Source organism: Perca flavescens, chromosome 12, assembly GCF_004354835.1.
Source record: "Perca flavescens isolate YP-PL-M2 chromosome 12, PFLA_1.0, whole genome shotgun sequence".
Classification (NCBI taxonomy): Eukaryota; Metazoa; Chordata; class Actinopteri; order Perciformes; family Percidae; genus Perca; species Perca flavescens.
The window spans coordinates 19,756,726-19,769,519 of NC_041342.1; the positions used below are offsets into that span (position 1 = coordinate 19,756,726).

Here is a 12,794-nt window from a genome sequence, read left to right on the forward strand (position 1 = left end):
AATGGGCAGCAATGTTAAAACAAATATAGGCTTCAGAATTTTTTTTTGCTAATGGGCAACATTTGAGTTGTGTTCTATTTGTGTTGATTTGCCTTAAAAATGCCATAATTATCTGAAAAATCCTACTCCCTGTGAACATGCCATGGGTCAACAAGAAATGCTACTGTTTTTTGCTGTTGACATCTGTCTCTTGCTAGTCACTAGACTACTATTGCCTAAACATGACTGCTAAAGAAATAATAAAGATGTGTGAATATATGTCTTCCTCTGACAGCGTCTAGCTCTGTGTCTGTCAAGTGTTAATCAACACATTAAGAGGAGAGGGAGAGGAGGCAAGCCTGACTCATGCCTTGTGGGTGTCCCTGAAGAAATCTGGCCATGTGTGGTGTGCAAACAGATTTCTGTTTAACTGACTAAATAAAATTATCTGCGCTTGCTCTTTTGTGAAGAAAGAAAACATCCATTGTTGCTATATAAACAGATGATCAAAAAAAAATCAGCGTCCAACAACCTTAGCAGGTGGTCACTAGATTAATTAATCAGTTCTGTGAGAGAGGAAACTAGTACCAAAAATTGCTCAAATGAATTGAATGGATGAAGACAATAAACCTTTTTTTAAACAACCATGCCCCTGTTTGAATGCAGTATTTTTATTCTGGCAGGTTTCTATTGAATTTCTGACCAGGAACATTAAGTGGCTCTGCATTTATGCTAGTGCAATATGACGTCTAGGAGGTAATAAACCACAAACAAAGGGCTGCGTGACAGCCATGGAACGGTGAGCTGCCATCCAGGCAAATGAAAAGAACATGAAAGGCTGGTGGCAATCTTTGAGATGTGTGGAGTTGATAAAACACACAGCTCCTCCCCTCAGATAGACATGTTATTTGAACAGTAGGGGAGACAGCAGGTTAGGCGAGCCTGATTAATGTCAGCATCACACTGGGATAGTGACACATAGCCTTAGACTGCACTGTACACTCAATGATGGGGAAAAAGGCTTCATACTCGCTGCAGTAAGTGCCTCAGATTTGCATGAATGCCCAGCCTACAAGTTTGTCTTGTGGTAATATTAGACTTGTATGCAATCATCATTTGAAATAATCCTTATGCTTTGTGTTTGTAGTAATTCTTAGAGAACGCGCACACACACACACACACACACACACACACACACACACACACACACACACACACACAAATATAAAAACCAGGAGTCATCAGGACACACCTCTTGCTGTGGTTATGATCTTTCATGAGGATTCACACCAAGTGGATTACAAGCATGGCTTACACAGAAATAAACAAACACACAACTCATAATCCAAACAGGCAAGCACACACAGCAACCCCAAATTGCAGAGGGGAGAAGAGCCTGCCCTGCAAGACAACCCAGCAGCACACATGAGGGTTACTCACATGCTCGGTGGACTCCTCAATATTCCACTGATGGAAGAGAAGACACAGGACACAGGATGGGGAGAGAAATGAGTCAAAGACAACAAAACAGGAAAAAAAGCACTAGTCTTTTTTTCACTCAAAGACAGATGCAATGTAGGTGTCAACAGAGTCATGCAGTAGGAAAAAAAACAGAGGGAGAGAGTGTGCTGAAAGTGAAGGAGTAAAAAAAAAGAAATAAGTTGAGTGGCATAAAACAAATTGTGTAGCCAAGTTGAGCAATGGTTGTGAAATTTAGTATTGCTTATGATGCACTGCCTTGTTTCCCATTTTCCTAAAAATCCAATAAAAACCTCTCTCTTCCTTAATCACAGAACACCTCTATTCAGTATGATAACTATCTCACTGTGGACATAAAGCATTAAATATGCAGACTCTCTGAAGCATTTCCTCTTTCCTCTTTGCAGAAATGGAGGGAGGGCCTTTTATTCATTGTATTTCAATATGTTTTCAAAATGTTCTCCTTTCTCGCTGTGCTTGGCCAAGTGATTCCCAAGGGAAGTGAAAGCCCATTTCGTGCCGCGGGGGTCCGTCGGTGACGAGCGTGAAATCCTATTACCAGTGCTGCTATGCTAGCCCTGTGACATCAAACCCCATCGATGCAGAACACAACTGCTGGTGTTTACCAGCAACTCGCTCCAGTTCAGCTACTGCAGAAGAGTTCACCGATGGGTGGCATGGCTGACAACAGGCAGGAGAGATGACACTTGTGATAATGATGTGGGACAAAATGGAAAACACAGAAGAAAGGAGGCCTGAAGAAGAATGGTGGGTGAGGGTGGTGGCGGCAAGCAATTACATTTAAACATTAGGGTGCATAACTACAAAAGCTGCTGGTGGAGTGGGGAACACTGGGAGAGATGGAGGAGACTGGTAAGAAGGGATTAGGGAAGGAGGCAAAGTCACCATAAAGAGTTCTAGCACCTAACTTACAAAAAAATATGGTATCAATCCATGCAGATACAGTGAGGAAAATAAGTATTTGAACACCCTGCTATTTTGCAAGTTCTCCCACTTGGAAATCATGGAGGGGTCTGAAATTGTCATCGTAGGTGCATGTCCACTGTGAGAGACATAATCTAAAAAAAAAAATCCAGAAATCACAATATATGATTTTTTTACTATTTATTTGTATGATACAGCTGCAAATAAGTATTTGAACACCTGTCTATTAGCTAGAATTCTGACCCTCAAAGACCTGTTAGTCTGCCTTTAAAATGTCCACCTCCACTCCATTTATTATCCTAAATTTGATGCACTTGTTTGAGGTCGTTAGCTGCATAAAGACACCTGTCCACCCCATACAATCAGTAAGAATCCAACTACTAACAAAGCCAAGACCAAAGAGCTGTCCAAAGACACTAGAGACAAAATTGTACACCACCACGAGGCTGGAAAGGGCTACGGGGAAATTGCCAAGCAGCTTGGTGAAAGAAGGTCCACTGTTGGAGCAATCATTAGAAAATGGAAGAAGCTAAACATGACTGTCAATCTCCCTCAGACTGGGGCTCCATGCAAGATCTCACCGCGTGGGGTCTCAATGGCCCTCATTTATGAGCGCAGAAATCATCTTACAACAGGCTTCACGTGGGATTCATGAAAAGTTCGTATCATACCAATCCGAGCGTAAGAATGGTCGTACATTGATAAATGTGGCGGCTGGAAACGATCGTCATTTAAATATCACGCCCCAATATATTCTGGGTTTTGAGGCCTCGCCCCTACAATTTACGACATGGCGAGACGTAATCCGGCTGAGAAGCGGAACTTTTCAGAGGTGGAGATTGAAACCCTGATTTCTCAGGTTCATTTGCACTAACGTGTGTACTATTTGGCAGCCTGAAAACTGGTATTAAAGGCTGTAGAAAGAATGCGTAATGGAAAGAGATCACTGATGAGGTCAACAGTGTTGCCGTAGTAAATCGGACTCCAGCTGAAGTTTAGCCTATTTAATTTATACATCCTTGACAAATTTTCTATAATCCTAATAGTAATATACAGGCTTCTATTGCAATCTCTTAGGCCTACATGGTGTACCTATATTTAAATAAACACACGGTAGCGGAGTTTATGCAGTGTCTTTTATTTTACTCGTGTTCGTCGGAACGAGGCAACAGCTGAGGGAGAGAGCGTGTCCTCCGCCCCCCCGTGCTGGACCCTGTCTCCTGACAGCAGAGGGGCTAGAAAAACAAGCCAAAATAACTTGGTCAATGGCAGAAATAAATCATTCACTTGAAAGAGAAACAAAAACCTGAAGAATAAATAAAAATGTTGTGCATCGTCATGTTCCCTGTATTGAATATCATTGCCAAACATAACACTATAGGCTACCTTTTAAAAGCGAGGAATAATATCATGTCTCCTTCATATAGCCCTCAGTTGGTGGCTGTTCTGGACACTGCTCTCTGGGCATCGGGTCATCTGGCTCCTTCGCTACATTTATGGCACCGTGTTTTCCTGTGTGATGTTGTGCAGAACCCCACAGGCTAAAACAATGTTGCAGACCGGCGCATAGAGGTCTTCTAAAAGAGCCAGATCTGCCATTGCTGATAAGTGATCAACTGATGACTTCTGCTTCTCCTGTTAAACTGATTATATGCTGCACCGCAAGTCCACACGGACTCGAGAACTTGCGTACACGAGTTCAGACCAGACGTGAGATTTGATCGCAGCCTACGCTCACGTCCAAATTGATAAATGCCGAGCTTTGCGTAGGAATCGGCGTACGCCCGTCGTACACCTGTTTTAGGTCGTACGCACGTTTCATAAATGAGGGCCAATGATCCTAAGAAAGGTGAGAAATCAGCCCAGAACTACACGGGAGGAGCTGGTCAATGACCTGAAAAGAGCTGGGACCACCGTTTCCAAGGTTACTGTTGGTAATACACTAAGATGTCATGGTTTGAAATCATGCATGGCACGGAAGGTTACCCTGCTTAAACCAAGGCCCGTCTTAAGTTTGCCAATGACCTTTTGGATGATCCAGAGGAGTCATGGGAGAAAGTCATGTGGTCAGATGAGACCAAAATAGAACTTTTTGGTCATAATTCCACTAACCGTGTTTGGAGGAAGAAGAATGATGAGTACCATCCCAAGAACACCATCCCTACTGTGAAGCATGGGGGTGGTAGCATCATGCTTTGGGGGTGTTTTTCTGCACATGGGACAGGGCGACTGCACTGTATTAAGGAGAGGATGACCGGGGCCATGTATTGCGAGTTTTTGGGGAACAACCTCCTTCCCTCAGTTAGACCATTGAAGATGGGTCGAGGCTGGTTCTTCCAACATGACAATGACCCGAAGCACACAGCCAGGATAAACAAGGAGTGGCTCTGTAAGAAGCATATCAAGGTTCTGGTGTGGCCTGGCTAGTTTCCAGACCTAAACCCAATAGAGAATCTTTGGAGGGAGCTCAAACTCCGTGTTTCTCAGCGACAGCCCAGAAACCTGACTGATCTAGAGAAGATCTGTGTGGAGGAGTGGGCCAAAATCCCTCCTGCAGTGTGTGCAAACCTGGTGAAAAACTACAGGAAACGTTTGACCTCTGTACTTGCAAACAAAGGCTACTGTACCAAATATTAACATTGATTTTCTCAGGTGTTCAAATACTTATTTGCAGCTGTATCATACAAATAAATAGTTAAAAAATCATACATTGTGATTTCTGGATTTTCTTTTTTTTAGATTATGTCTCTCACAGTGGACATGCACCTACGATGACAATTTCAGACCCCTCCATGATTTCTAAGTGGGAGAACTTGCAAAATAGCAGGGTGTTCAAATACTTATTTTCCTCACTGTAGTTAAATATGGATAGTCAGTCCAATATCAAAACATTGTAATTGGCTGTTTGTCATTATTACCATACGTGTAAGATTATGCAGCTGTTATCATGAAATAGAACGCTTTTTTTTTTAAATATGATTATTTCTGAAAATTAAGAGTAATGTTGTTAGCAAAGTTTACATGTAAGTTGACTATTCTGAAGATGAAAGGTTAAAAAGGAGCCTGGAAGGCCCTGACAACAAGCAACTGCATCAATTTATTAGATTGTAGAAATAAGCTTGTGATTATAACTGTGCTTTGTTTAATGTAGACCACCAATACAGGCCAAGAATTACTTTATAAATTTAAATCTCACTCGCGATTTTGGCAAGCAACATTGCAATTAATCTAATATTTCAGCCCTTGAGACAGATACGTTAAGCAAATCAAATCTTTTTGATACGATCCAAATACCATGAAAGGTAATTGAGAAAATATGTATTTTTGTAATTTAGGTGAACTAGTCCTTTAAGAAGAACAACATTAAGTTTATACAGTAGACACATGCTTTCAAGAAAAAAAAATGGCAGTGGTGCCTGCCTCCCTGCTTGCCCATCTTTCCCTTCTTGCCTCTCCAGATTTTCACAAACAAAGGGAGTGAGCCTTACACACTACTGATTTATTGTGCACAGGAGAGACGTGTTCATCATCCTCCATTGACTGTTGGTATATGAAAAGACAAAAGACCCAACTTCTCTGCCCTCCTCCCTGTGTATGGGTCTTCATCAACAACCAGCTAACTGAAGCATAAGCTAGGCCTTTGTGCGACTGGTCAAGACACTTCACACATTCAAAAACTGCTGCATCATGCTCCCCCGATGTAGCAGCACTAAAGATTACCATTTAATAACAGCTGCTACTTAACTCCATCAATAACAGTTTGCAACGTGGCTAATTGCTAAATTTGTTTATTGTTGATTCCACTCAGTATGTCAACAGAGCAGCAACCACATTAAGGTTTGCAAGAGTTCCTACAGTATCTCATCTTGGGCTTAATCCTTTTCTATCGCAACTGTATTTGCTTTCTGCTTAAATCCATGGGAGAATTATAAATTATCCCCCATTTATATTTCGAATGCCAACGCAAGCTGAAAACACATCATTGCTGATAAGCGTCGTTTGTGGAAACGGAGCGGTATAATTTGCAGGCGGGTGAATGCAAATGTGATGACATGGGCTGAGATGTGTGGCTATAAAAATGGGAACGAGGGGGGAACGAGTGATGTGGAAGAGAAGGAGCTGTCATGATTGATGGAGTGAAACGGGCTGAGGTGCTTCTTTTCTCTTTTTGCTCAGATTCACATTCAACTCCAATCTGAGGCAGTGATGGCCGTAGACGCAGTGAGGCATGGCCTTGCTCGCCCCCACTCACAAACGCACACACAGACCACAAAAACGATTTACTGGTCGAACAAAATGAACCTGGAAAAGTAGTGCTGAATAAAGGCAAACTTGTGCAGAAAGGCAAACTTGTACAGAACATATAGAACGTATGGAAACACAGACAGTGGCTAATGGCTTCAAACTCAACTTTTAGAGACAGCTATATGAAACACATGCGCCTAGAGGTGGCTGTGAGCGCATAGTGATGGAGCAGGCTATGTGGTGTGTGGTTGCCCACTCTGGTTCAGGACACTTTCCCAATAGAAGCATGGTTGGAAAGGGGTCGATAACATCACACCGTAACATGGTCTCTGGTTTAAATTTAGCAGGGAAATGAGGGCACTGTGTGGGCTCCTGCTTGAAAAGAAAAGAGGCGCTTAAACTGCCCACGCACAGGCATGCTCTCCTAGCTCTCCTCCCAGTGTTTCAGCTAACCCTGAGAGAGGGTGAAGAGGAGAGAAGGAACTAGAAACAAAGAGACAAAGACAAGGGGAGAGGTTATAGTGATTTTGACACAATCTGCAATCCAACCAGTCCGCTTAGATTTGTGATTGAAGCCTAAGGTGAGGTTGTGCCATATTATTGAGAGCCCTGGAAAATGTGGATTTTTCTTTTCCTCCTGGCAGGCGTACTGTGCATTGAATGCAGGTGAAAGGGTGGATATGGAACTGATTTCACAACACATAAGGCAAATTCTTGAGAGAAACACTATGGGATGTGCCAAGATACAAGAAAATTGTTTTTTTTTCTTCCTGTTATTCATCATCAATTATAGGTGTGTGTTTGTGGGATTTGCATGAGTCTAGGATGAGTCATGAACTCTTCTCAGCCAGCTGGAACGCCTACTGCAAGGTTGATCTAATAGTGAGCATGTCTGCTCATGTTATCTTCTTTTTTTTCCCCACTTGTTGTCGGGGTACGGGAATGGAAAGATGTGTGAGAAAAGGGATTGTTCTAAAAACCAGTTGGGTGAACGTGGACAAGGGAGCGTCGGCTGACTGTGTGGTCTTTAATGATGTCTGGGCAGGTCCTTGCAGGTTGGCAACTCAGTGCTGTTTCATAGAAAACATCTGTTGAAATCACACAATCAAGGGTAAACAACCCGCACGCAAGCCTCTGGTAATTACTCAACTGGCTAGGGTGCAAAAAGAGGACACGAGAGAAAGGGAGGTGGAGGCAAAAGAAGAAAAGGAACAACGTAGAAGGAGGGTGGAGAAATTCAGGTATCTGCCAGGGAGGTATTGGTGAGTTTACAAGGTATCCTGGACACCAAACTGCTGAGCACGAAATTGTCTTAGTGTTTATTGTGTGTGAAGCTGGAACAAATGAGACATGGCAAGGTGTATTGTTTGCACAACAAGTAGGGTCATGTTCAGTGCAGTTTTCATAATGCAAGACAAAGTCACGCTAAACATGTCCAAAACACTTCCAGGAAGACAAGCAGCCACCATGTTTTTGTCTTCTTTCAGACCAAATGATGCAGACCTGGTTGTTAACCCCCATACTACACAGTCAGATAACAATGACAATGAGGTGTAGAGACATGGACAGGTGATATCAGCCAGAGCCTCACTTACACAGTTATTCTCAGCTCTATCTGGCCAAAAGTCCCATGTGCCACTTCGGTGGCTTAACAACCACGCAAAAAATACTCATTATGTATTTAACACTGAATGCCCGGGCGGTTACACAACTGGGATCCACAAACTTCTACTTAGCGTCACTTGGGATGTAGCACATCTGACACGTCATTTCAAGGTAACTTTGACAGTGCTTGCTCTTGTGTAATGATAAGACTTAAGACAGCGGGGTGTTTGCCAAAGCAAATGAGGGTTAATAGCTCCACTCAAGGGCACAGCAGCACGCACTGCCAGGGAGCTGAACCAGCAACCCGTTGGTCTCCCTAAATGCTGATTCAAAGCATTTATCAGCAAATGCTGCTAGGAGACACATGAAAGGTTGTTGGGATTTTTTTGTGGTGTTCCTGCGGCCAGGGAGCGCTTACTTGTTCAAATTAGATGTTTTTGCAAGAGGCCATGGGGGGTGTGAGTGAATGCGTGTCCGTGCAAATGTTATTCCCGGCAAACAATCAGAAGGAGGCTTTTAAGCTGGTGTCTCCTCTCCCAAAGAGAGGGAAAAAGTGAGAGTGGGGATTTTTTTGGTTTGAAGATATTCATGAATCTCTGAATCCCTCTTAAGGATTACAATCTCTCATCCATCTCATGGTGTCACATAGCTTTTGGTGATTTGAAGCAGCCTGCATTAATGCGTAAAGGGCGGCGTCAGGAAAACAACTCTAATTTATAAACATGGTAACAAGGCAGTGCATATGTATTACTGCTAAACCCCGCAAAGAGAGGTGCATTGATTCCACTAAGCCCCATCCTGATGTTGCACATATAAAATATTTAATAGCTATTACTGTAGAATTAGAATGGATCTTGTTACGACAGCTAATCCAAAGCTGTGGGAGCAGGGTACCAATTTAGAGTCAAATGTCACATGTGGAGAAAGATGAAAAAAGAGGGGAGGGGAGGGGTGGGGGACACTGCAGTCGGCAGAAAGAAAATACCATGTGTGCCACCCTGTATGGGGGGAAATGAAGTGTGAACTCAGAGAATGGAAGGGAATACGAGAACGGTGGAGAATGAGAAAAATGGGAAATGAACACAAGACAGCTATAGACAGTGAAAGACTGGCCAAGAATAAGACATCATCTAGTACCTGTGCCTCTGGCAAGGCAACATCCATGATGTTAGGCTGGCCTCGCGGTTCACCGTTTTCAAGTCGAGAGAAGATGACTTGGTAGCCTCGGATTTGGCCGTGCTGCTTCCCCTGCAGGGGCGGCTTCCATGTTACCCGGATTGCTGTGGAGTTAATGGCCTCAACCTCCAGCTTCCTGGGGGGTGCTCCCGGCACTGGAAACCAAAAAAAAAAAAGAGGGAGAGAATGCAGAATGCAAGAGTAAGACAGAAAGAGAAAAAGACAGACAGTGAAAGAGAGAGGGAGGGAAGAAATAGTCAAAATATGCTGAGCTGGTGATTTTCCTCACTTCACTGTGTTTTGTGATGAGGAGCCAAAAACTATCAAAATAATGACTCCTGAGTTTTGTTTTTATAGACTTGAGTGCTCAGTAGAAGAAAGTGATACTAGATTTGGCCATGAATCACAATCATCTCTACTCAGTGTAGGTAGACCTTCTATGTCTACTGTGTTCCCAAAACACTCTATGCGGGACAGAATGTGGTCTAGCAATGTCTGTAATGCCCCTGATTTCAGTATGAAATTAGTTGTGTTGTAGCAAACTTCAAACACATTAATTATAGACGACTCTCTCTTAGGAGCAGCCGCTCTCTATCACACTGCAAACAAAACGAGGAACGAGTGAGTGAAAGAGGCAAGAGTGATAGAAGGGAGAGGGGGAGTTCTGCTCCACTTCTATTCCTCAGAACAGAAGAAAGAAAACAAGAAGGCATTTAAAACAGTGAAAGCAGAGGAAAGTGGTGCAGAGCTGGGGCCCGGGAGTGATGAGCCTTAACCTTTCGTAGATGTAAAGTGTTAAAGCTATAGAGAGCAAGCTGGAAAGAGGAAAAAAGAGAAGGTGACCCCCTAATCTACCACAATTGGCTCATTAACTCAAAATTGATCAACGGGACACAAATATGCAGTAGGAGTTGAAGGGAGTGAAGGAAAATAGTGGCAGGCAGCCCCAAGCAAAGGAGAGTCTGAGAGCACTCTGCTTAAGGGGAGGTGTCAACCTACCATCCTCTCTGGTTTTCATCCTCACTGGGGCACTCTCAGGGCCCGGGCCCACGTGAGTGTGTGCCCTCACCCACACCTGATACTCAGTCCACTTCTCCAGGCTTTCCAGCACATAGCTGGAGGCATCTGCACCGATGCCCGTCACCTCATGCCGCTCCGTGTCCTCTCCAGCCAGGGCCTGGTAGCTGACTGTGTAGCGCACAATGGCGCCGTGGCGGCTAGCGGCGGGCGGTGCCACCCAACTCACCTTGAGACTGGTGGAGCTCAGGCTGACCAGCTGTACATCCTGAGGGGGGGCGGATGGGGCTGTAGGGGGAGGGGAGCACAACCACATGTACGGGGGCACGGACCAAGCAAACAAAAAATAAACAAAAACGCAAGCAAACTAACACAAAACTGTGAAAGCTTTTTGTACAGCAGTCAATATGAAAATTAAAATGTAATATTCAAAATGTCAATGTAATATTTTTGAATTTAACCACCTACAGTATGTATAAAAAAATCAAGCTACATATGAAGACTGAAATTGTATAATTTTCCTGCTCATCTGACACATATCCATTTTGAGCAGATTTATGTATTTTCTATTGCACTGCATATGCATATATATATATATATATTTTTTTTTTTATGAAAGGCTAATTGGACAGGCGTTACACACAGTGGGCTAGATTTATCAAGCCGTTTGCGCCTGTTTCCAGGCGCTAATCGGTCGCAAAGACGGACATAACCGATACGGGTAAAACCGCAGATTGCCTGCCACATGAGCGAGAAGAGACAAGTTGTGCTTTCAATATGCGTTTGTGGGAGGGTCTTGGGGAAAGTGGGAGTTCCACCCAAAAAGGTGGGAGGATAAGCGCAAAGTGCACCTAAATATATTCCTTGGTATTTACAAAGACTGTCAGTAAGAGCGCGTCTCTATTCTGCGGGGGAAATTCTCCGCCTCTTAAAAGCAGGTCTAAACCAGTCGCAATCGAGTTTCCTTGTAGACCTTTATGCCGCTGGTGAAATGGCAACAGTAATTTGAGCGAGACAAAGACATAGGCGAGGCTGAAAATGTTTTTAACATAAGAATCACACTTTGTCAGTGAACACAACATCATTTAGCGTTACAGATTAAGCAGCCACGCAATATTAGAGTTACTGGAAGAAATCAAAGATGACATTGAATCACCCACTCAGCGTTCACATCCCATTCCAGCAGTTGTTAAACTCCTCGCTACATTACAAATATTGGCATCAGGATCATTTCAAACAGTCATAGCATCAGCAGTGGGAATATCGCAGTCTGCACTCAGCCATATCATAGCACAAGTACCGCTTTGCTATAGCGCAATTTACGGTATAGTGGGCGGAGAAAGACGCTGATTGCCTGATGGGTGTCAGGGTTGATAAATACTACGCAAAATGTGGAAGCATAGCGTGCGCTATTACCGAACTTGCATAAACAGACGCAGCGCAAACTGCACTAGTGTTAGTAAATCTAGCCCTGTATCTGTGGCCCCAAGTGTTTAGTAGCCTGGGGCGGATTTTTGTAATAGTTTTCAATGAGAATAAAGCTTTTTGCTCGCTGCTTTTGCTTTGCTGAGCGCCTTGTGTTTTTTCTGCTTTATGTGCCTCGTGTTTTTGCCTCGAGATGAAAAACCAAAAAAAAGAAAAAATTGCCCAACGTCATTTGCGTTTACCTACTGGCCAATGGGCCTTCCGAGAGTTACTCGCCAAACAGAAAATCTACGCGCATTTGGTGCTTGGCGGCTGTTAATTTCGGACCCTGATTACACATTAGGCTTGGAAAGTGAAAACCGTGGTAAAGAGCATTAGTCTTTTCAGTGGAAATGCAATGTTTATGTATGATCCAAATATTTATGCATATGTGTTGCCCCTATAAAGAAGGCCCTCACACAGGACAAAGCTGGTTTTAATGTTGTTGTTTTTTCGTTTTTTTTTTTTTTTATTTTGATTTTGATTCTATTATATCAGGGTCCAGCAACCTATCATCTATTGTACCTTATAATGAAAGTCTATTTTGAGTTACTTTCTGAGCTGGTGAGATTCACAAATCATTTTACTCATACTGTAGGTCATATGTATTACATTGCATGTTGGAATATTACATTTTCATTTTTTATACTGAATATAAAAAGCTTCCATACTAAACAGGATGCTGCCTCCGGACTGAGAGATTGGCTGCAAAAACACATTACTAGGCTACTGCTGAAGCTGTGTTTGGCACTGTATTTATGCGAGAGGCCATGAAACTACAGGGTGGGATGAACCAAATATACAATAAGCCAAAATTCTACAAGGCTATGTTGTTATAAAGACGTAATTTGTTCCTAACTGCCCTTTCTGCTGCTTCTCGCAGT

At 43.1% G+C, this 12,794-nt stretch overlaps 1 protein-coding gene across 7 annotated transcripts in view; it reads right to left on the reverse strand.

Moving 5' to 3' along the window:
* The window catches only part of LOC114565915 (receptor-type tyrosine-protein phosphatase F), a 183,187-nt gene that overhangs the window by 48,535 nt on the left and 121,858 nt on the right, over positions 1-12,794 (reverse strand). For 5 of the 7 annotated variants that reach the window (XM_028594253.1, XM_028594250.1, XM_028594251.1 and 2 more), the window contains 3 exons: positions 10,429-10,734; positions 9,391-9,584; positions 1,420-1,446 (listed from right to left, as the gene is read on the reverse strand). In XM_028594253.1, the coding sequence (XP_028450054.1) occupies positions 1,420-1,446; positions 9,391-9,584; positions 10,429-10,734 (527 nt within the window). The remainder of the gene's footprint in view (positions 1-1,419; positions 1,447-9,390; positions 9,585-10,428; positions 10,735-12,794) is intronic. The other 2 variants (XM_028594252.1, XM_028594257.1) reach the window with 1 other exon arrangement.